General features: G+C 42.9%; 1 protein-coding gene across 6 annotated transcripts in view; it reads right to left on the bottom strand.

The window, feature by feature from the left end:
* The window catches only part of KIAA1549L (KIAA1549 like), a 106051-nt gene that overhangs the window by 41547 nt on the left and 40668 nt on the right, over nucleotides 1-23836 (bottom strand). For 4 of the 6 annotated variants that reach the window (XM_075567370.1, XM_075567371.1, XM_075567368.1 and 1 more), the window contains exons 2-7: nucleotides 18382-21912; nucleotides 15297-15433; nucleotides 7952-8165; nucleotides 6921-7042; nucleotides 3180-3342; nucleotides 2274-2333 (exon numbers count right to left, since the gene is read on the bottom strand). In XM_075567370.1, coding sequence (XP_075423485.1) covers nucleotides 2274-2333; nucleotides 3180-3342; nucleotides 6921-7042; nucleotides 7952-8165; nucleotides 15297-15433; nucleotides 18382-21912 — 4227 coding nt within the window. Of the gene's footprint in view, nucleotides 1-2273; nucleotides 2334-3179; nucleotides 3343-6920; nucleotides 7043-7951; nucleotides 8166-15296; nucleotides 15434-18381; nucleotides 21913-23836 lie in introns of those variants that run through there. The other 2 variants (XM_075567373.1, XR_012787606.1) reach the window with 2 other exon arrangements.

Below are 23836 nucleotides of genomic sequence, written 5' to 3'. Positions count from 1 at the left end.
TCCTGAGAGATGTAAGATAAAAAGAGCATTGAGGCCCAATCATAACTGAGAGATTCTAACCACCTTCCTTTTTAAAGCGAGCACATGTTGTCCAATCCAAAAATAACACGATGTGATGTTTCAGAGCCGCAATCCTGTCTGAAATTATTATTTGTATTTTTTTTTACAGTATTTGTACAGGAGGAGATGGCAGAATTCTGGTGCTAAAAGCAGCCAAACCCCTTGCATTGCATTTTTTTTGTTATAGGATTAAAGCAGGGGGGTCTCTGGAACTGAACCCCATTAATTTCAGCAATGGGGACCCCCTGCTTCCAGAGATACTGGTTCAAATCTGAAGGACCCCCTAGCTCAAATACGGTTAAAAAAAAAATTTAAAAAAAATATATATATATATATACATGAATATAGAAATAAAGAGAAAAGAAAAAAGTGTCCCACTAAAAGCACTCAAGCAATATAATAATATGAAAAATGTGTTTATTAAAGAACATGGATTACACAAAAAACATTAAAGGTTAAAACAGTCCACATGGGATCCCTACAGCTGATAGAAAATACACCACATGAAAAGGCAATGCTATACTCCTGGATCTGTGTGTAATACGATCGGAATGATACTACCCAAGAGAAAAAACAAACTCCTGAGATGTGTGTAAAGACCGGCCGGTCAAAACATGTAAAGCTGTGTGTTGTGAACTATACACTGCAGATAATATTAATTGCCAATGCAATACCACCTAGGTCACCTAAGCAAGCAAGTAAATAAGTGAGAAATAACCACTGTAGAGATAGATAAGCACTATATATACTTGCAGGTAATCAATCAGATCTGTCCTGTGGTGAAATCCGGAAATGGCATGAATTGCGGAAAATCTCTGGTATAATTGCAGGAAAGTTCACATCAAATGAAGGGGGATCAGAGGGAAGTGCACACAAAGACAACCCCGACCCAGCGTTTCGCACCCTAGCTTCTTCTGGGGGCTTGACGCCCCCAGAAGATGCTAGGGTGCGAAACACTGCATCGGGTTTGTCTTCACCACAGGACAGATCTTATTGATTACCTGCAAGTATATATATTGCTTATCTATCTCTACAGTGGTTATTCCTCACTTATCCAGGAGTATAGCATTGCCTTTTCATGTTGTGTATTTTCTATCAGCTGTAGGGATCCCATGGGGACTGTTTTAAAGCTGCAGTTCAGGCAATATCCTGCATGTGTGTTTTTTAATAAATCAGTTCTGTAGTAAGAAAAAATATTTTTAGTATTTTCTGTTTAAAAAAAACAACAACTTTGAAAGACCAATTTTCTTGTATTCTATTTTAACAAGCATGCTTGTTCCAATAGCAACGATTTACATTCCCCATATTTAAAGATGTCGCCAAACTTTGCCGATCAATAGACGGTGAACGAATTGACCGGCAGCTATGCAGTTTTTTTTAGGTAAGTAGAGATTGCCCACATGAAACTATTGAAGTTAAAAAAAAAACGGGAGCCTGAACTGCAGCTTTAACCTTTAATGTTTTTTGTGTAATCCATGTTCTTTAATAAACACATTTTTCATATTATTATATTGCTTGAGTGCTTTTAGTGGGACACTTTTTTCTTTTCTCTTTTTTCTATATTCATATTATTGTCCCCAGCATCGTCATACAGCTGCTATTCTTTATCTGGTTAGCATTACATGATAGATTTTTGATTTAAGAAATTCAGTGTCACTTTTCAGTTAGCCGCAGGTTCACATCTTTTGTTGTTTATATATATATATATATATATATATATATATATATATATGCAAATATAGCTGTATGCTCATCTGCATGTCTTAGGCAGGTCTGCAACCCCACCTTTCCCCATTATCACCCAGCATACAGCACTTCCACTGCAGCAAGGGATTCTGGGAAATGACATGCAAATGACCACACAGTGTCACTTTTTGCCTCAATAACCATTATATATATATATATACTGTACAAAAATACAATGATGCCTGGTGCACTCCAAAAACAAAAAACTAAGGACTAATATGGGTTGCCAGCAGAAAGACTGTGATCCCAAACCAGTCCAAAACAATATAGAAAAGATATTAAAAAAAAAGTGCTACAGGCTCTGACATTTACCTGCCTTCTATCTACACCTGTTCACACGTAAATGTGGGTGGGTCTAACTGCTTTGTTTGGCTCCACTGTGTCACTATAAATGTCACACACACCCCCTTTCAATTTGAGCTCTGGTTGCATACAGTACATATAATAAAAAGCAGTGTGTATATTACCTGTGATCACCCAGCTATTTACTGTTGAATCTGAGATGTCGATGCTCGGAAAGTATAAAGCTAGAAAAATAGAAAAGCAAACGTGTTCTTGAATGCAGAGCAGTCTAATCCATGTAACGTTTGTGTCGTGCTGAACAGCTGGGCCACACAGGGCATAAACATTATTATTATTATTCAGCAAAAACATTAATTCGATGTAGAAATGAGAGCGCTGTATCGCTGTTCCAATCTGTACTGTAATATATCGTGCTCCTCTCTCTGTTGTATTTCTATTCACGTGTTCTGCATTGTGTGCCCTGTGCTGTGGAGCGGTAGAAATAATAATCTATTGATTAGAAAGATCCCTGGTTTAGTTCCAGTGGGTTAGAAAGTAATGATGTCTCGGGCTGTGAACCATGCACCGGTCAAACACCGCGAGTGTGAGATTAAGCCCAGTATACTGATGCGTTGGAGCAGGGGCGGCCAACTCCAGTCCTCAAGCGCCACCAACAGGTCCGCTTTTAAGGCTAGTCAAAGACTGAGCCATTGATTGAGCCACCTGTGCTGAAGCAGGGATAGCCTGTTGGTGGCCCTTGAGAACTGGAGTTGCCAAACCCTACTTTCGATGACTGTGGAATACCAAAAATGGTCACATCGTTGTGCAACATTTACCTGTGAAATAATGTGTGCTTTACCTGGGCAACAATTAACCAACCATATGTGCCAAGGTGCTCATCACCAATCTGTATGGTTTCAGTACAGTACAGAAACGGCCGCGCTACCAGTCGGTCTAATACTTGTGTGGGACCTTGTAATTGCAGGGTAGTTGAGATACACTGGTTAATTGATGCCTGCGCGAACTCTATTGTTCAGAGCTGAAAGAAACAGCCGTGCGTCGGCTTATCGCAGGTGTGTAAAATGCTTTACCTTCTGCAATGATCAAAGGCGGGTCTCCCAGGTAGTAACCCACCACTTCCCCAGTGAGACGGTTTAGGAGGTTGCTGGACGTTGAGCCGTTCTGGAGAATGCCTCTATTCTTCACCGCGTAGATCAAGGTCAGAATCTGCTCAACTTGGGAAGTGCTCAAAATCTATCAGGAGAATCGTAAAAACATGGAACACGCTATTTGCCGTCAGTAGCAGTTTTGTGCAATCCTTTGGGATCCCAATGTTCATGTGGATCCCCAAGCCTTATAAGGTTGGAGGACGGTTACACCTGTGCAGGTGTGATATGTGTATCTGCAGTTTCAGTAGGGGCATTTTGCTGTTGGAATTGGCACAATAGGTAGAATTTGAGGAGCGGGAAGGGAACCGAATTATTCATCATTATCCAAAACGTATTTCTCGATGGGGGGCCTTGCAATATATCAAGAACGCTAAGGGATCTCTTTACGAGGGTCTCCCTGGTGCAAAAGTAGGGCAAAACCAGTGCTAACAGCAGAGCCATATTCATCAAAGAAAAGGAATCCCATTCAAAGCAACAGGGGGGGGGGGGGTCCTTGGATTAATCTGGGGCAATTATTTTGCAGACTTTATCCCAGTTTTGCAGCTGGGAGAGTTTAGTAAAAAAAATCCCCCTATAGTTGGGTGGCCAACTCCAGTTCTTAATGGCCGCTGACAGATCAAGTTTTAAGGATATCCCTGTTCAGCACAGGTGGTGCAATCAATGATTGAGCCACCTGTGCTGAAGCAGGGATATACTTAAAATCGGACACTTGAGAACTGGGGTTTGCCACTCCTGCCCTATGTGATAATTAATATGAAAAATAACTGTATTGAAGTGTCGGGAGCTGTATTTATTGAAGCTGCTTTGGCTTTCACAATGAAACCCCATGGGTTTTTTCTTCTTCTGATTCCTCCACCAATGCAAAAAAAAAAACCCCCACAATAACTTGCATGTGGCATGCGGAGAGGATTGCTTTTAGTTACCCTGCCAGGGTGCTGGAGGCATCCAAGAGTTTATACTTGGACAAAGCAAAGGAAGTGCTATGAAAAGCTGCATTACAAGAAATAAGCCATGCTTGGTCATGTTTTAATACTGCGTTCAACCGGTCACAATGAGTGACCGCACAAACGGCCCCAAACATGGCATTATAACCGTGAGCATAATGCATGATGAATATTATTTTCTGCACTCTGCTAATTATGCAGAGTAAATTACGTTCAGTGTACACAATACCGTATGTCTAAAACGCAATGTATTCAGTGAACACTGTTCTGATAAATGTATTTGAAGGCGAAATCCAAGCCGGCGAATGTTTTTGTGACGTTTTTGAAATCTGTTGCTGTGTTCCAAACAGCAGACTGTGTATTACGCTGAAAGCTGTAACAATAATGTGTTACACTTAGTAATATAATGTTATACTGCAGCTGCAGCATTTCACAGACTGCAGCACAAAGTCAGAAGGCGGCCATTTCGTTAGGCACACAATCAGGATATTGACAGATTGGCAGGAGCACCAAACGATTGCCAGCTTAGGTAAGAATGTAGAATGATACATTGTCACATGCTTTACATATCAAAAAAAAGAAAGAAATAGCGGGATTGTAGTAATGCTGCTTTAAGGAAGGGTTTAATGTCTATTTCTCCTCACAAGTACATGTTCTAGCTGAGCAAAGCGAGGTACACAGAAAATAAGGATGGATTTTACAGTAATTACAACTGCTAACTCCCATTGTTCACACTTCTACTCTAAGTACTATGAAGAACACTTGTTATCCAATCGATGCCTGCTAATGACTCCACTAAGGAACACTAACAGCCTATAGGAAGGAGTATCTGACTCACTCTATTCATTATAGCCACGTACCTATTTGGGCACTTCTTAAAATGGCCGAGTAGCTGACAGTGTTGCTTGCACTGAAGTAGGCGCTTTTATGAAGCTGTTATTAAGGATGAGCACAGAAGTGTGTATGTCATCCATGTATTGCCCTGTCTGTATATTTACTTTGCAATTCCTTCTCTACATCACCTGCCTTAGACTGTTATCTTGGTTTATACATCCATGTCACGCTCCTGGAATCTGTGTAACTCAGAATCGCTCGTCCTCAGGAATAGAGAGAGCTCTCCAAAGCTTGTCTTATAATATCCATCATTAGCCCAAATAAAACCGGTATTAGCCAATTCCAAAGTATTCATTTACTCTGCAACTGCAGTAACACGGCTGTTTCTATTTAATTCATGAATTTCAAAAACAAAATGAGTTTTTTGTTTCCAGATTTTTCCCATAAAAACCAAAACACAAACAATTTGAGTTGCTATGTGCCATTGCGAATGAAGGTGGTTTTTACACCACAGGAACTACAAATGCTGTTGCTTTGGGGGTTGGTTGATTGTGGAGTATTACTGTGTGTGTGTGTGTGTGTGTGTGTGTGTGTGTGTGTGTGTGTGTGTGTGTGTGTGTGTGTGTGTGTGTGTGTGTGTGTGTGTGTGTGTGTGTGTGTGTGTGTGTCGATTTTAAAAACATTGAGTCTTTTTTCAATGTTCTCTGCTTGGGGAAGCACGGCAGGCAGTGTATTACCATCTGCAAAAGGTTTAATCACGAATTGTTCTGCAGAACTGAACAGGTGCGAGAGCAGCAAGAATAACCCGTGCCCAAAATCTCCCAGCTCTGTGTTACCAGTTATATCACGGCACCTGGGTTATTCTTTAACGATGAGCTCTAATCTTCCTCCATCGTGTAAACCACGTTAACATAAATCTTGGGCAGACATACGAAGGACTGTTTATTAAAGTTTACGGCTGCAAAAGAAATGCCAAACATTGAAAGCAAAGGTGTATATCCCTTTCTGTTGCTTTTACTTTCAGGAAAATCATCGCTGTATTTTAATGCAGTAGAAAAGTATGTGGTTTACATGATGGACCAAGAAGGATGTTCGTTTTGAAGATTGATACTTTAAAGGTTCGAGGCTGGTTCGGCTGAAAGTCCCTGTTGTCTGTAGGGATTTTTTTGGCCAAGAACGGCCGCTTCAGATTATATACAGTGTTGAAAAGATGTGCTTTTTATGACATTGACAAAGTTGAAGGTCATATGTGGACATTCTGTTCATATACCATTTGTAACATAGATTCTGAGAGAAGGTTATTATCTCCTGGTAGTTTTTTCTCTCTGCAGGCTCTGAGTCTTAAACTTGTACCGTTTATTATATGTGAGGATGGGCATGTTCGCGGGTCTGAAAACCAGACTTTGCGGAATCAACGTTTAATTCGAATTCCGAGTCGAGCCGCTTGAAAATCCGACGTTGGATTTTAACTCATAGTTGAACTTTGGAACAAATTTTTTAATCTGAGCAAACATTTTGTTTTCTTTTTTTTGGTGGGGTGGGGGTAGGAAGTTATATAACGGTTGAATTTTCCAGAACAAAAAAAAGTCAAAATTCAATCTTTTTTTTTTATTTAAAAATCAAAAACACAAAACACGAAAATCTTTTAGAACCAAAACTAAAACGCTACGAAATGTGCCCACCCACCATTTTATTAATATTATTTAATACTCAAAAACATAATAGGATTAATTCTGCCTGCATATTCTATGTCGCGTTGTAAGGTCACGCATAAAATAACACTAACAAGTGCTAATTGTTGTATAAAGTGCAATGTTTCTCATGTGCACGCGCTGCAGCGAGCTTTTTCTGTGTGCGCCTGGCTGGATGTGTAACGCCGACGTACCTGGACTGTGAAGTTGCTGCCGGTCACCGCTGCCTTTTCGAACGCAGTCTGTAATCTTTGCTCCATGCTCCGCGTGTAGCGGCACGAATGGATATTTCCTCCCGTGCCCATTAACTTCAGAACTGTCAAAGTGCAGAAAATATACTGTACGTTTGCTCTAGTAAGCAGGCCGCTGTTTTTAAAGATTGGGTGCAGGTGATGAAATAGACTTCTGATTTGTAACACCACTTATTTTCTGAATAACCTTTCCTATAGAAATAATTGGGCTTGCCTTTTAAACATAAAATGACCTGTTAAATGACACTCCATTAGTGCCATGCAGCTGCAATGCCAATTGATCTCTCTATTCCAGGAGTGGCCAACTCCGTCCTAAGGGCCACCAACAGGTCAGGTTTGAAAGATATCCCTGCTTCAGCACAGGTGGCTCAGTCAACGACTAACCTGTGCTGAAGCAGGGATAGCCCTGAAACCTGACCTGTTGGTGGCCGTTGAGGATTGGAGTTGGCCACGCCTGCTCTATTCTGTATCGCGTTTCCGAACATCTGTTATGCGTTTCTAAGGAATGATATCAAGAACGTTAGGGACTACTGGCATTGATTGTTACTGACCCATGCCGGAACCGTAGGCTGCAGTGCTGAGACCACATATAGTATTCTCTTCATAGGCAATTGTATGAAAGTGGGAGGTGGTACTGCTTTGTAATTATCCCCTTGTGCGAAATCCCACGTATTACTCATGTGGTGTGCGTGTATGAAAATGCACTAATCCTGACTAACGCATTGTTGTACCCAAGGTTTACTGTACTGTAGGTAAAGCAAGATGCATTTATTTTCCTGTCATTTTATCCTGGCTATTTTATGCTCTGTTAAATGTATGAGAAAAGAAGTGTGGTACACAGCACCACTCAGTATCGTCGCTCTTCAGCCTCTCCATCCATGATGGGATGGGTCACCCATTATAAATATGGAATAGACTTGATTGTCGGAACTGTAACAGCAAATCCACGTGTAGTATACAATGTGTGCACTTGCCTGTTTTTAGCCGGAAGGTGTATCCGGGCAGCAGCTCCCATGGTGCAGCCAGCACAGGTACATACTGAAGGCTGGGCAAGCGACGCTTCAGGTTGGTTATATAAACGACATCATTAGCCAGCAGGACTTCTGTGATGGCTGATGGAATATAAACTGAGGAATTCACTGAAATAGAATATCCCACGGTCACATTGTTTGAATTCTGGCTGGTCGTCTGAAAATAATTAAAATATTCCCATATTTGTTAAGGGGGAAAAAAATGTTGAGTCTGATAACATTGCACGTACACGAGTATAGCCAGTCAAAATAAGAGCCATACGTCCGCAATTTGGTTGCATGGAGAATGAGGTGGGTTGCATGAATATAAACAACGAGAGAAATAAACCAGCTGTTAGAATGGGGGCCGTCCTGAGTGCGCTACTCCGCAAACCAAAAGACTTGCTGTGTTTAATATTCTCTAAAGCTGGGGGCTCAACTCCAGTCTTGAAGACCCCCTCTCCCCCCCACCCCCCAACAGGTCAGGTTTTCAGGATAGTCCAGCTTCAGCACAGGTGGCTCAGTCAAAGGCTGAGCCACTGATTGAGCCACCTGTGCTGAAGTAGGGACTGATTGAGCAACCTGTGCTGAAGCGGGGATATCCAGAAAATCTGACCTGTTGGGGGGGGGGGGTGTCTTTAGGAGTGACATTGAGGAATGTGAGCTGTCACAGCAGGAGCTTCCAAAGTTGGTACCCACAATGCTTTGCATTAACAGCGACGAGGCATATTAGGACGTGGCTGTACTACCTCTTTTGTTAGCAATAGTCTGAGTAGGCAATAAGATTTATTAATTAGGGGTTCGCTAAAAAATATATTTTCTAGCAGGAGGGAAAAGAAAAAGCAGATTGGGAACCCATGCTCTACAACCACAGTCCCTGTGCCGCAGATACATATTAATGCATGGGACTGAAATCCTGCCTCCAGCATGAAAAGGGGCAAAAGGGGCCCCCCGCCCTGACTGTATTTGTGATCTCTGTTATGTTTAGATTAGCAAACTTGATTTCTTCATTATTGTTCTGTTAATTGTCCACCATGTAACACGCAGATTTACTGGGGGGAGGTCGTGTGACTGTTTAAATATCGGTATGCATTTTAAATCAGTCAAGGGAACAATAGCCGAGTGTAGCATAGCATCATAAGAGTGTGCGTCGTAAAGTGAGAATCTTTAAGTGAATGTGAGCTCTTACTTCTTGGGGATTTCAACTACAATTTGCTTGATACTAAAAAAGACAAAATCCAGACACAACTCGAGCCCCTAAACATAACGCAACTAATTTCCCAACCCACATGGACAAACCTAAAATCTCTCAACCATTCCTTGCTAGACTGGATTCTCTCCTTAAATCCCAGCAGAATCCAATCCTCTGGCATTTTCAGTGACCAGGCAATAGTGTACTGTGTAAGGAAAATCAAACCACCAAAATATCAAGCCCTAAACTTCTCCTCACTAGAACATTTGGAAACTTTAACCCACAACAGTTTCTGGCTGATCTTACCAGCTGTCCTTGGTACAGAATCGACTTAATTCCCGACCCCGATTCTGCGCTCGATTATTTCCAAACAGAGTTCTTTAAACTCTGTGATACCCATGTTCCACTACGCAGAATAAGCAGAATAAGAGTACGGGGGGCCCACTTTCTGTGGGTTACAACCAACGTTATATTGCTCTATCATTTTAGTGATGCCTTGCGGAAAAGCTACAAAGTAACTGGCACTACATAGGATCTCAACCACTACAGATGTCTGCTGAATATGTGCACATGGCAAACAAGACACACAAAAACACAATATTACTCTGACAATCTCCTCCAGAATACCCAGCTAACTTCTGGAAGGTTATCCACAATATATACCAGCCTTCTAGTCATCAACAAACATTGTAATATCAATAAGGAGGATATTACTCTGACAAATCCCACTGCCATAACAAATGCCTTCAATTAATACTTTGTGGGGTGTGCAACTTCCATATTGGGAAAACACAACCTGAACTACAAACATGAAGCTCAATCTGGGAGAACCCTCATAGCCCCACCCACTTCCAACACTGCCCACAATTTTCCATTTGTCCCAGTATCTGGAGAGGAGATTACATAAGCGCTCCTCAAATTAAAACTAAGCAGCCAATTAGATCTGACTTACTGCAATCTAAGTTCCTACGACTTGGGACCCCAGCCATTGCCAAACCACTTGGCTCCCTAATCAACTCTACTATCTCGAAGACCTGGAAAACTTCCAGAGTTGTCCCAATCTTCAAAATTGGGGACAAACACTATTTCAAACTACAGCCCAATCTCTCTTCTCCCAATAATATCCAAAGTCATGGGAAAATGTGTCCACTCCCAATTAAGCGATTACTATACCAAGACAAATTTCCCTAGCCAATTCCAATCTGGTTTTCGCCCCAAACACTCCACAGTAACTACCCTCCTAAAAGTTTGCAAGGAGATCAGATGTGGAATGGAACTGGGACAACTTACTGGTGTGATATTGCTCGATTTATTAAAGGCTTTTGATACTGTTGATCATGTTATCTTGCTAAACAAATTTCAGTGCTCTGGAATAGGGGAACATGCTTTAAACTGGTTTCACTCCTACCTATCATGTAGATCCCAACATGTGTCTATGTCAGGCACTAACTCCAACCCCCTGGTTATCACCTGCATTGATCTACCTACAGCTTATAAGGAAGCTTCAATACACATGTATGCAGATGACAGAATCTTATATGCACACAGCCCTAGCTTCTCCCGACCTTGAACACATATTTGAATCTGATTTTTTGAGACTTGAAAACTGGATTTCCCCAAACAAACTGTTTTAAAACACTGACAAGACTGTAACAATGGTATTTGGGTCCAAGGCGAAATTTCTAAAGCTTCCAATGACTGAGCTCCAGATCAGAACCAACGCTAATACTATCCTAGCCCCTATCACTAGTTTTAAATATCTGTGCATATGGTTTGACTCCCATTTAACATTTGGGTTGCACATTGATACTCTGACATCCAAAACCTATGCCAAACTAGGTGTACTTTATAGGAACTAGATACCCTGTACAACTCAATATGCCGCTTTGTCCTACAATGTAACTACAACACACATCACTGTGAAATGTTAAAAAGAACTAGATTGGCCATCACTTGAGTCTAGGCACAAAGTTCACCTCTCCTGTCTTGCCTTCAAATACTTTCTGGGTAAGCTACCCGCCTATCTTCGCCCCAACCACACGCAGAACTGTGACTCAGACTGCTCACGGTCCCAAGGTTCAACAAAGTATCCGGCCACTCTTCCTTCTCTTACCGTGCACCTCACAACTGGAACAATCTACCCGAGACTCTCAAATCCGCCTCCAGTCTAGGTTCTTTCAAAACTAAAGCGGTCTCACATTTTAATCTGGTCTGTAACTGTTACATACGCCTATAATATGTATTATCTTTAACTGTTCATGCTATGTCTTTATACATAATGTATAACCCTGTTCCCTTAATGTAACCATATGTAGCCAGGTCCCCCTTCTGCCTGCGGCCCCCCCCCCCCTCCGGGTACTCACTATGCGGCCGTTAGCGGGGAGGTGTGGGGGCATGTGCGCGCACAGCGCGCTCTCCTCAGATGCGGCCGGTTGCCGGGGACGCGTGCGGCCAGTTGCTAGGGCCGCGGTCGGGTTGCGAGGCGCTCCCGGCGGTTCCCGGTGAAGGGCGCCGCCATGACAGTTCCTCGCGCATGCGCAGACTGCCGATGTGACGGGAGGCCCTGGTTAGCTCGCGCATGCGCAGTACAAGCGCGCCAGAACGCCACCAATGAGAGGAGGGCTCTTGAATGGGACTTCATGTCCCATGAGCCTCGGGAGTGGCCCCATGACGCCAGGGAGCCAATAGGGCTGCAGGAGCTCCCTGCTTGGAGAGAATTAGGCCGAGTCCATAGAAGGACAGGCCACGCTGAGCCATGCGGATGCTCCGCGCTGAGCCCCTGTATCCTCAATGAGGATGCCTTGAGAGGGGGCTCACGCGAGCGTCCGCAGGCGTGCTGAGGCTTTGGAATTTTCAGCCGACAGCCAAGCTGTTTTTCAGAGCGCTGTCGGCTGAAAACATCCAATCAGCCTGAAGCAGCGTCACGGCGCTGTGACGTTGACGTCAGTGCGTCGCGGGTGATTGGCCCAGCGACGTCACTGCCCCGCCTCCAACCACCTCCCCCCAGCTCCCTTCGCGCACGCTGGCTCGCCTGCAAGTCCATGGAATCGCGCAGATTTCAGCAGGCGAGCCTCAGCGTTAGCGCGCCTCCGCTCTCCTGAAGCCTCTATGGCCCCAGCCTTAGATACATTTCGCGCGCGAGGAGCACGTTAGTCAGGACCAGGACAAGCTAGGGGTAGGAGGTGAGTGCAGGGGTCAGTGACCCACTGCATTAGGCCAGCAGCCCCCCTAGGTCCCAGTTAGGTCCTGAGCCACTGTGTAGCTTGTGGTGCTATAGTGACAGGCCCTAGATAGGGACACTGCCCCATTAGCTATTTGCATAGTCAGGGACACAGCGCTGAAGCCGTGCAGCCCTGCGAGGTGGGTTCTGGGCTCAGAACGCCACCAAAGACACTGAGACTAAGGTGATATTATCCACGCTGGAATTCACCCAACGCGGTGCGGAGGACGACGTCGGATCGGGCGGAATCCCTGCCGTAGTCTGCGGAACCCGGGGTGGGAGCCCCGGGCAGGTATCAATCCTCAAGTGCACCAACACTGTACAGCAACGCAAGAAGCACGCCTAAGGGTGGGGGTATCACTTGGGGACACTTACGTGTAGAGTGGCCAAGGGCTTGTATAGTGCGATTGGACACGGTGTGGGGATACACGGTGGTGGGAGCGGGGTGTATGTTATACCTTACCCAAAATGCAACGTTGAATGTTATGTATAATAGAATATAAGTTATGTGCATATATGCAGTAAAGCCTGTCCTGTTTTACAACTGTGTGGTTACCGTGATTGTTTCCTGTGAGGGCCTCCTCCCACTCCGTTGGGATCCCTCCCAGGTGGAGGTGTTGCACCACGAGATCGTATTATATGTATGTACCCCAGGCTCCCCAAGCGGAGGCTTAGGCTCCTGAGAGCCACACAGGTTACACAGCAGTAGTAGCGTCTGTATTCACAGGGAATACCCGTTACATATATATATACACACACACAGGTTACACAGCAGGTAGCAGCGTCTGTATTCCCAGGGAATACCCGTTACACATATATTTGTCATCATAACTCTATGCCCAGGACATACATGAAAATGAGAGGTATTTCTTCCAGGTAAAACATTTTATAAATAAATAATAGCCAGACATTCAAAAGGATAAATGAGCAACCTGAAATCCCGGGGCCTCCATATTCAAATTAAACCCAGCTATTAATTGAGGCACTTTGACCATTTAAAACCCACCAGCTCTCTTGAATGAAGTTCTTTGTAGGCGGTGCACTGTAGTATAATGTAACTATACAACTATTGTGCATGGCAATCACTACGGTTCTTGTCATTATGACACAAGGGTGTGATGTGTGTGTCTCAGGTAGGGTTTGAACCCAAGGCCACTTACGCAGTTGGCGGAGATTGGTTTAAAATGGGGATATGACGATGCCACATTGGGGTTGAAACGTGTAAATGTTTCTGTGATTATTGTGTTCTAGAGCAGATGCACAATCTTTTCCCCCTGCACCCCCCTGCCTGCTCTCGCACCCCTGTTCTAGAGAGCAAGCAGCTTGTTGGATATCCCACTGTATTCTATTGATACAAAGTCTCTTGGCTGCAACGTTAGAGTAGAGAGCAGAGCGAGATGTAATGAAGATGTGGCATTTCATGCAACTCAGGGACATTTTTCCATTTGATACATCTGCTGGGTTTTTTAATTTAATTTTTCATTTTTGCTCTAGTTTTGCAGCCAGGAGACTCCGATAAATAACCCTCTGTGACCGGGAATCACCCGGCCGCCATGCGCGTTATCACACCACAATCCGGGGGTAACTGCTCTGGACTGGAGACCCCCCCCCCCCCAACCCCCACGCATCGCAGCTTGATGAACCCCAGCCTACACGACGTGTAACTCTTCTGTAACACCTTGTGTTCTGCACAATGATTCCCCCGGGTAACGTGCAAACAAGGTCAATGACATTGATTCAATGTGTGACACGGGTTTAAAATGTGTCTCCTGGCGCCAATTTAACCCCTTTCTTACCGGACGAACCAGCAGCACATTCATGAGAAATGGCAGCGTGAGATCGTAAGGAGAAAGGAATTGCTGGCTATTGTGTAGAGGGAATGATTTTGATTAGTACAGTTCCGAGAAATAGGTTGCTGTTTATTCAATGTACGTACAGTATTTACAAACTGTGAAGAAGTGTATTGTATGTCTTTATTTATATAGCGCCAAAAGTGTACTCAGCGCTTCACAAACAATACAGGGAATTATAATACATTAAGCGCAGCAAAACCAGACAATGGGAAAGGAAATCCCTGCCCCGAAGAGCTTACAATCTAAGAGGTATGATGGGAACTTATAGAGACAGCAGGTGAGGGAATAAGTGCAGTAGATGGCAGGGCTTAGTCACAATGGTTGGCAGGAGTGACTGTGGATGTGGGACAGTAGCCATGAGTGCAGGCTGTTGGGATGCTTGATTTGTGGGGCAAGTTTTAAGGTTGGTCAGGATTAAATCAGAAGGTTAACACCATTTGCATGGAAGAAGATGACAGGGAGGCGTGCGTGAGAGCAGGTGTGTTTATGTCTGGGTTCAGGATTAGGAGAGCTATCCCCAGCAGCAGGAAGGAGCAGAAAGAGGGTGTGAATAGAGGATTTGTGGGGGTGCTTTTTATTGAGGGTAAGGAAGTTGTTGGGAAAGAGGTGTATAAATAATGGTGTAGTGTATTGGGCACAGACATAGGTGGGGGGGAGGAGGGGTGAAGAAATGGGGATAGGAGGGGAGTGGGGGAGTTGGAGAGAACAGAAATGTTTACAAAGAAGTGAGGAGACATTAAATAGAAAAAGTAATAGGGAGGGCATAGTGAGATGTGTTCAACACGGACCTATTCCAGTAACAGTTTGGAAAGAGGGAAGCAAAGCATCTAAGCCAGGGGTGGCCGACTCCAGTCCTCAAGGGCCACCAACAGGTCAGGTTTTAAGGATATTCCTGCTTCAGCACTGGTCATTGACTGAGCTACCTGTGCTGAAGCAGGATTATCCTTCACCTGAGCTGTTGGTGGCCCTTGAGGCCGAGAGTTGGCAGCTACTTGTTCACCTCACATAAATCAGAGTCTGTTGTATTCTGTTACATGTACTTACATTTAATGAGCTGTCATTGATGTGGACTTGTATAGGCTGTTTTAAAGCTTGGTCCAGTGTCTGTTTAAGGGCACCCGACAAATTCTGTTTCAAACTATCCATCTCTGACCTTGTCAGCTGCAGTGACAGAGTAAGAACTGAAGAACAAGACACAAGCGGTAACATTACTTTAGCAGAGTTACCACTTGCATTACAAAGCACAACCAACTCTTAATGCATGGTGGCCCATATTAGCTAAGCAGCACTACACAGTAAGACCCCTTGTAGTGAATGGAACATAGAGTTTTATCATAATGCCCTGCTAATTACACACTATGTCTGGTATCTGGCTCTCTTTATTCAGTGATTTCTCCCTTTTGGTTTTGTATCACGGTCCCCCTGCTACCTTTGCCCTGACCCTTTCCCCTCTATCTAGGCCGCTGCTAGAACACAAGGTGCACAGCTGCCCAGAAAGTCTGTCTGATCTCCTCTATGTTCAGGGAGCAGTATACCGGGATTCTGAAACACTAGGTTGATCCACCGTTATTTAGGTAGAAATAAAAGTTGAAAGTTTAAAAATAAATGACTGTTAACCCGTTGGCTGCTGGCAAGGTTTGCAACAGTAGGGTTAAAGGCGATACAGGTTTAAAGAACGTGGCAATAATAACAGGGACGTGGTTGTTCATTCTACCTACGCAAAGGCATTTTGTGAAATGGGAGAGTAAAATACACTTCTTGAGCAGCTAAAATGATGCAAAGACTCATCAAACCCCATTAAATTGTATTACAACTGCAAGACACCAACTGAAAACAGGTCATCTTTACTCCATAAGCCACTTTACGTGCATGCAGACTGTCCTGGAACCTCACTGTTTATTTTCCCTGTTCTGAGGCTGCCAGCACTCCTCAGTGTAAGATTGCAACAAATGTATCTGTCCCTTAGCTTCCAGCCTGTTTCCCTGGCAACCCCCTATATTTCTTTGTTAGTTGGGCTGTCTCTTTGCTACCCCTGCTAGTTGACACAGCCTGACTGTATTTCCTGCTAGTCAAGGCAAGCATGCTTTCTTTTATATCCAGCAGCCATCTTGGAGCAGTCACCTCTCCTACTCCTCGGGTAAAGCCATTGTAATTTACCTATCCCTGATACTAAGCCACCCCATTACCTAGCATTATCCCACAAATATCCTAGCTCCGTTTCCCCTCCATTGCTCTGAGGCCCCAGTGTGTTCCCTCAGTACCTTTTGCCCTTTGTATTTGTATGTTGTTATAGACCTTTCAGCAAATAGGAAGATTCCCTTGCTTGGTATATGGGATTGAGTTAAGCTGCCTGTCTCTACTCACTTGCCACAGTGAGCTTGACTCAGAACAGACACCTTACATCCCAGTCACTTCAATGGTCTATTAGGGGCCATGTTTGCTAAGCTATGCTACTGCACCGACACACTTTATTCGAGCAAATACCCAGTATGTACCTGGCAGATACCTGGAATGCACCGCTCCTCACCTCTGACAAGCCCCGTTGCGTTTGCCTTCCCAGCCTGGGTTCATGCCTGGCTGACGGGCGGCTGATCTGTTAAATGATAATGATTAGGATTTAATAGGCTGCAATGCTTCGCGTGTCTACCAGATGGCATAAATTCATGAATTGTAATGCAGTATATATATATATATATACTGTGCAGTATTGCAGCCAGCGGGAATAAAATGCTTCAATCCCTTGCTGGAAAATACCTCAATGCACTCGGGCAGAAAACAGTCACAAACCTCAATACACCCGGGTATACCCGAATTCGTGGGACTAGCCGAGCTCGAATAAAGTGTGTCGCCAGTGTACTACAGGTAGGTGTTTTATGGACTAACACTTAGTACGTTTTATCATTTCCTAGCGAAAATTTTGAGACTCTCCAGACCTAAAAGATGAAAGCAAGCATATGATGCCGGGGCTCCTGCTCAGAAAAGGCCTTTCTGGACGGCCCAACAAGGATACGTGTAGAGAAAAGAAGAGGCGGGCACGACCTTTATAAAGGTTATGTGTAACAAAGGAAACATCAGATTTCTTGGCTTACTAAACTCTCTGCTTTCCTCATTTCCTAGCCAAACATCCAAACCGTCCCTGAAATGTCCCGTATGGGTCAGATTTGAAGGATTAGAAAATGAAATCCTAAAATTGTGTAGGAAAACACTGTATTGTGTAATAGCTCCCTCCTAGGACCAAAGGCAACTAATGGCAGTTATATTTTTATAGGCTAAATGTTATTGCCATGCTTTTTTTTTTTTTTTAAATAGCCATTTTAAATATCATTTTTTTGGGGAACATCGCATGTTCCCCATGGAGGGCTTGTACCATCTTTATCATGGATCTTTGGTTTGGTAGCATCTGCAGGTGACATGTGTGGGTTTTTTTTGTTCTTTTAATGACACTGTATTGAATAAGCTTGAATTTCAGAGGACACAGAGAAAATAAAAATATTAATTGTTCAGCTGACACAAAGAAGTCAGATTTGTTTGTTACCGTTTTTCAGATCCAATGTCTGGGTGGTAATGGCGATTCAATCTTCGGAAGAAAGTTAATTCCGTTGATATAAACAGTTTTATATTTTAATTTTGCTTTGGTACAGCCCCGTGAAAGGTGCAACCGCATGTTACCGGACAGAAAAATATATTCTGTAATTGGCCTCCTAAACAGATGTAACTGTGCTAAAAGCAAAGATTTTGCAGGCTTGCTTTTTGGGGGGAATGAATTACAGGTTGAATTTCTTCTGGGTCTCTGAGTGGAGAAGTGTTTGTCAATCATGTGTTTTCTCTCCCCTTCTCCCACCTCGTCCTTATCAGAGAACCGATAAAGATAAGGGGGGGAGGTTGGGAGAGAGAGTGGACCCGCACATCAATCAATTCAGTACTTGCTGATCACACCGTGGCACCCCTCACGTGTCGGCTCACCAAGTTTGCATACTTTACCAAAATATTTCAACTTGATACTTATAGCTGTGTCCACCAACCACTTTACCCACCTTTCTCAATTGGGAACCAATTTCTAACTGTCTTTCTTCTCCCATTCGGTAAATCTGTCGGCACAATCTCAATGAAGGATAATAACACCACATACCTGTTTTCACCATGGTTTCTGATGATAGCTTGCACTCCAAAGCAAAAGGAGTAGATGTCGGTGGACTAAATGTAGTAGTTGCAATCGTGCTATCAACAGCTGTGGTATTTGGTACCGTTGTCCCACCAACCGTTTTTGCAGATATCGTCACAGATGTCAAAGCTGGCGTAAAGGTTGATGTTTTCATGGTAACTGGATTTGTGGCATTCACAGTAGTGGGAACTGTCTTTATTGTGTTGGGTGCATGTGTTGTAGTTACAGGGGACATTGTGGCCGTACTTAGTATTGTGGTTGGAAGTGTAACAGTGGCTAGTGGATGTGTGTTGGTTGCTGTTTCAGTGACCACTCTTGTTGTTGACGTGTGGGTAGTTGTCTCTGTATGTATGGTGGACTCCGGTGTACTTGTAGTCAATGGGGGCATATGGCTTGTGGACATAGTATGGGTTTCAGAAGACAAAGAAGTTGGCATTGTTGATATGGAACTAGAGTTTCTTGTTACATTTTCTGTTGGTGGACCTATGGATACTCCACCAGCAGATACTGAAGATGAAACTGTAAAAACAGAATTAGATATATTTGTTGGAAAAGTAGCAGACGTATGTGGTGTGGGTGATGAGTGAGCAGGAGTTATGGGACTTAATGGTAAATGAGTAATGGTAGGAAATGTAGGAACTGCAGTTACAACTTCATTGGTGGAATTTCCCACTGGTAAACCATTAGAATGCCACATTTCTGATGTGATTACAGTTGAAAGGTGAGTATTTACTGTGCTAGTAGAGATATCTGCTTGTTCTATTGTAGAATAAGCAGAATGCTCTTCAGCTGTAGATGTTAACACTAAAGAAACTGTTGTTGTTGCAAAAGTTATTGGTTGTATAGAAGACATTTCACTATTAGTAGCAAATGTTAAAATTGAAGTGGTCATAGATAGTGGTGAGTTATGAGATTCTGTTGGTGAAGAAGTGGATTCTTGAGGTTGGTCAGATGTTTGGTTAAATGGTGATTGAGGCGATAATGAAGTAATGATGGTAGGAGAGTTTTCCGTACTCGCTGCACTGCTCTCATTTAAATATTCATGTTTTTCAGTTGGTGTTAGACTTGATAATGTTGATGATAAAAGAGAATTTGTAGATGGACTGTTTGATGAAGACAATATACCTTGACTTCCTGTCACCCCTGAACTTGGAGTAAAGTTTGTGCTAGAACTTGAGTGTTCTGTGCCATTTTCAATATCCTGGCTAGGCTGGGAAATGGGTATAGTTGTGGTCTCACTAGATATATATTGGTGACTTGACATGTCGCCAGTATGTGTATAACTTTCCATGTCACTATGAGATGTTGTGCTAATATTTTTAGAATGAGAATTTGTTTGCAAGTTTTCTGTCTTTATATTGATGTTGTATATCCCAGTGCCTGTGGGTGTCCAATCAGACATAGCCGTTCCTGTTGGCATTTTAGCAGTGGTTCTAGCACTAGGTTGAGAAGTAAATAACGTAGATGTGTCCCGTATAACAGGTGATATAGCGTCTGACATAGCAGTATTAATAGTAATATAAATTGTGGAAAGCATTGCATTTGGAGGGGTATTTGATGCATTTCCATTGGATGTTGCTGACGATGATGTAACTTCTGATGAAGGTGTTGGTTTAATTGTACTTGAATCTGTATCAAAATCGAAGCTGGATCTTGATTCATCAAAATGCGAAGTTGTGTATTCTAATGGTAGACTGGATGAGGATCTGGAATGCCCAGTCTGTGTAGCGCTGACAACTGTACTTTCCTCACTTATATAAGGGGTGGTTGCTGACCCTGTGGTGGTATATGGATTGATTGCAGTAGAATGTTCAACTATTGATGATGTAAAACCTTGCAGAGTACTTGCAAATGGCTGTGAGCTTGATGTAGCACTAGGGCTTGTCAAGGTGGCCATTTCAAAACGTGTCTGCGTTATTTCTGGCGTTCCTCCTGTCCTTCCTGCTTCAGTGATTGGTTGAGAATCCAAAGCATCCTTATACATTGTAGTGGTCAGTTCCATGTTGTTGCTTGTTGTGAAAATACTTATATCCGTTTGCTGAGTTTGCAGACTATCTGTCTCAGGAGAAACTGTAAAAACTGGAGCCGTAGATATTGAATTTGCAGTATCAGCATTGCTGTTTATATTCATTGTTATTAGAGGCCTACTAGTTAAAACAGTTTCTGAAGATTTCTCTTTAACACCCACATCTGTAGAAGTATAACTATTCAGTGTGGGAGTATACTCGGTGGATGGCGAGGCATTAGTAGTGTTATGATCATCTGTAGTCTCCGTGATGAGAAATGCTGTGGAGGTTGATACATCTGTGTAGGAAGTATATGAACTTGTCTCCTTGGTTTCTGTAGTCGTTGAACCTGCATCCATGAAACCTGTAACATTAGTTGCTTTTGATTGTAACCCACCAGTTTGTGTTGTTGAAATTGACTCCGTTACAGAAGAAGCTGGTGGTTGATCTGTTTCTGGTTGACTTGTGCTCAGTGAATATAAAGATATTTTATTAAAAGTGGCGTTTGTTACTAAGCTTTCAGAAGGAAGAGATTGAAATGTTTCTGGGGTGGGATTCTCCATTGGTAATTGTGTCCTACCTATGTTTGATATTTCCATTGTGCTGCTGGTTTGTACAATCAAGACATTGTTTGTTGCATTTAAACTAGGGTTTGTAGAAGGATTTTGCAACTTGCTGTTGTCCATTGATGTGAATGAAGTGAGTGTTACTGTAGATGGACTTTTAGAAGGACGATAGAGAGCTGTTTCTGGGGTCGTATTCTCCACTGTTAATGTTGTCCTGTCTGTTCTTGATTTCTCCAAGGTACTGGTGGTTTGTATCGCCGAGGGGTTACTTGTTGCATTTAAACTAGGATTGGTAACATTAATAGTGCTTACCTCAGATGTGCTTCCCAAATGTATACCGTTTATTGTACTGTCAGAAAAAGGCACATTGGTGGAAGAGATGACACCATAAGGCATGTCTGATACTGATGTGGAAGACAGGGATGATGATGGTGGTGGTGATGATGCTGATGACGATGACGATGATGATGATGAATGTATCAAAATGTTTGGTCCAGGTGAACTTTGTCTAGAAATAGTAGGTGGATATGATGATGTTGACTGAAATGACAAAGCTGTTTCAGTGTATGTCAATGATGATAATGGGTGGGAAGTAGAAAATATGCTGGTTTCATTCAGACCTGAGGTTGCAGCTGTTTTGTCTGCTGGTTGGGGTGAAGATTCAGAAGAAGAATTAAAATCTGCTAGTGACATAGTTGCATTTTCCTGTATATAGGAGGCTGGGGTCATTTCATTAGTCTTAGTATTCTTGCTGGTTAGTGTTGTTAAAATCTTAAAGAAGGTGTCATTCTCCAGTACTTGCGTCACGGTATTCATGACACCATTGGCTGTAGAGGAGGACTGTACTTCTTTGGAAGGCCATATAGGTGATGGTGTGAAAGATTCACGTGTAGACATGTTTCGGTCTGATTGATGTGTTGACGAATCTATAGAGATACACAAATAGAAATGTGTTATTTTGTATGTATGTATGCATCTTTATTTATATAGTGCCATTAATGTACATAGCGCTTCACAGCAGTAATACACGTGACAATCATATAAATAACAAGTAATACAAAAAACACATAATGGGAAGAAGCGCTTCAGACATAAAAGTGACATTTAGGGAAAGGAGTCCCTGCTCCGAAGAGCTTATGTTGCTCTAAGCCAAAGTAGTTACATGCTCATAACTGGAATACCCCAAGTCAGTGTAGGAAAGGATTCATTATTAAGCTGGTTTCAGGTGACCAGCTACATGCATGATAAATCGGGTGCTTTTATTGGTGTTTGCTAATCACCTAAATATCTCTAAAATATGGAAATGTAATTGAAGGTTTTTAACCTGTTCATATATTTTATTGTACAATCCTCCCTCCAGTCACGCTTTGCTTCCAGATATACTGAGGTGAATTTACATTTTCATGGACTTCTAAAGCAGCATCCCTAGGCAGTAAGCAAGTGTAACAGGGTATGTCCCATAATAGCAAGTAAACAAGAAGACATAGAAAGTCTCCCACAGATCCCTTTTAACACTGCACATACAGGCTAATACTGGCCCATAGATTAACCTGTTACTGCCCTGAACATACTAGGGGCTTACATAACAGATGCACTATGGAGGAAAGAGAGGTATTATGGGACATATAAATATAACTAATGGTAGACCGCTCACCAAATAGTAGCTCATAAAAGATAGCCGGTGCAAAGGAATGGTACTGGCATAGCAAGTAAACAAGAAGACATAGAAAGTCTCCCACAGATCCCTTTTAACACTGCACATACAGGCTAATAAGAAGTATTTATAGGGGTATAGTGCTCCGATATATAACCAAAAAAGCTGTAGGGGGTACCAAAAGTAATCGCACCCAGCTCTGTGGGTGGACGGTTACCAATGAAAGCCTGATATAGGCAAAACAATAAAGTTTTATTAATTATATATCACAACGACGCATAATCAGTAGGCATAAAAACATTTAAAACACAAGGTGTGGGTGATGACAGGAAGGAAAATACTGTATACTTCAATGGATAATACATCAAATGAACCCTCCTGATAAGGACCAAAATCGGAACGGGGGGTAGGGTAGGAGGTAGATGTTGTATATAGGGGGGACAGTTGTGTTATGTATCACACACATCAATATCAAGCATATAGAGGCCCCCCTCGATAGCCTCCTCCCTAGTTAGGTAATAGGGGTGTAACAATATTACATATTATAGAACCGCAATAATCACAGCGCACCGCAATGGTGTTCCAGCAGTTTAAATACAGTTACAAGCGTGGTGGCATAGTCTCCGCCACCACCTCAAGTATACACCCTCTCTCTCCCCGATATCCGGAACAATCTCACCCGTGACCTCCGACGTCAACGCGATGACGTCATCCCGACGTATGTTTCGCGCTCGGGGGCTGGCGCTTTTTCAAGGTAGGAGGTGACATACTGGATAGCGTTGTCACTCTATATACCCTCAGAACGGGGCAGTACTAAGAGTCTGCCCAATCACACACTAGATCGGTGGATGACAGCTGAAGGGATAGAAGTACATGTACTCAAGGGGTAAAGAGAATGTATATGACAGAACCCTTGCTGTGCCAAGGTTAGGTTAAATACTGTATATACAGAGATGATGTATGAGGATTCACAAATGCTTAGGTATGGAAAATAAATAAATAAATACTTGGGTGAATGAATGGCTAAATGAACCAATGTATGAATGGATATATATGGATATATGGGTGAGCTGGATACAGGCATCACGGGTCTGAATGGGGGCCACATATCGTCTAGTTAGTGTATATCGGGTGTAGGAATGTACTTACCTACAGTTTCCGCCCCTTGGGTCAAAACGGACTCTAATAATTAACTG

This window comes from Ascaphus truei, chromosome 12 (assembly GCF_040206685.1).
Source record: "Ascaphus truei isolate aAscTru1 chromosome 12, aAscTru1.hap1, whole genome shotgun sequence".
In the NCBI taxonomy this organism is placed as follows: domain Eukaryota; kingdom Metazoa; phylum Chordata; class Amphibia; order Anura; family Ascaphidae; genus Ascaphus; species Ascaphus truei.
The sequence above is the reverse complement of the archived record's forward strand: the minus strand, read 5'-3'. Positions and strand labels throughout refer to the sequence as shown.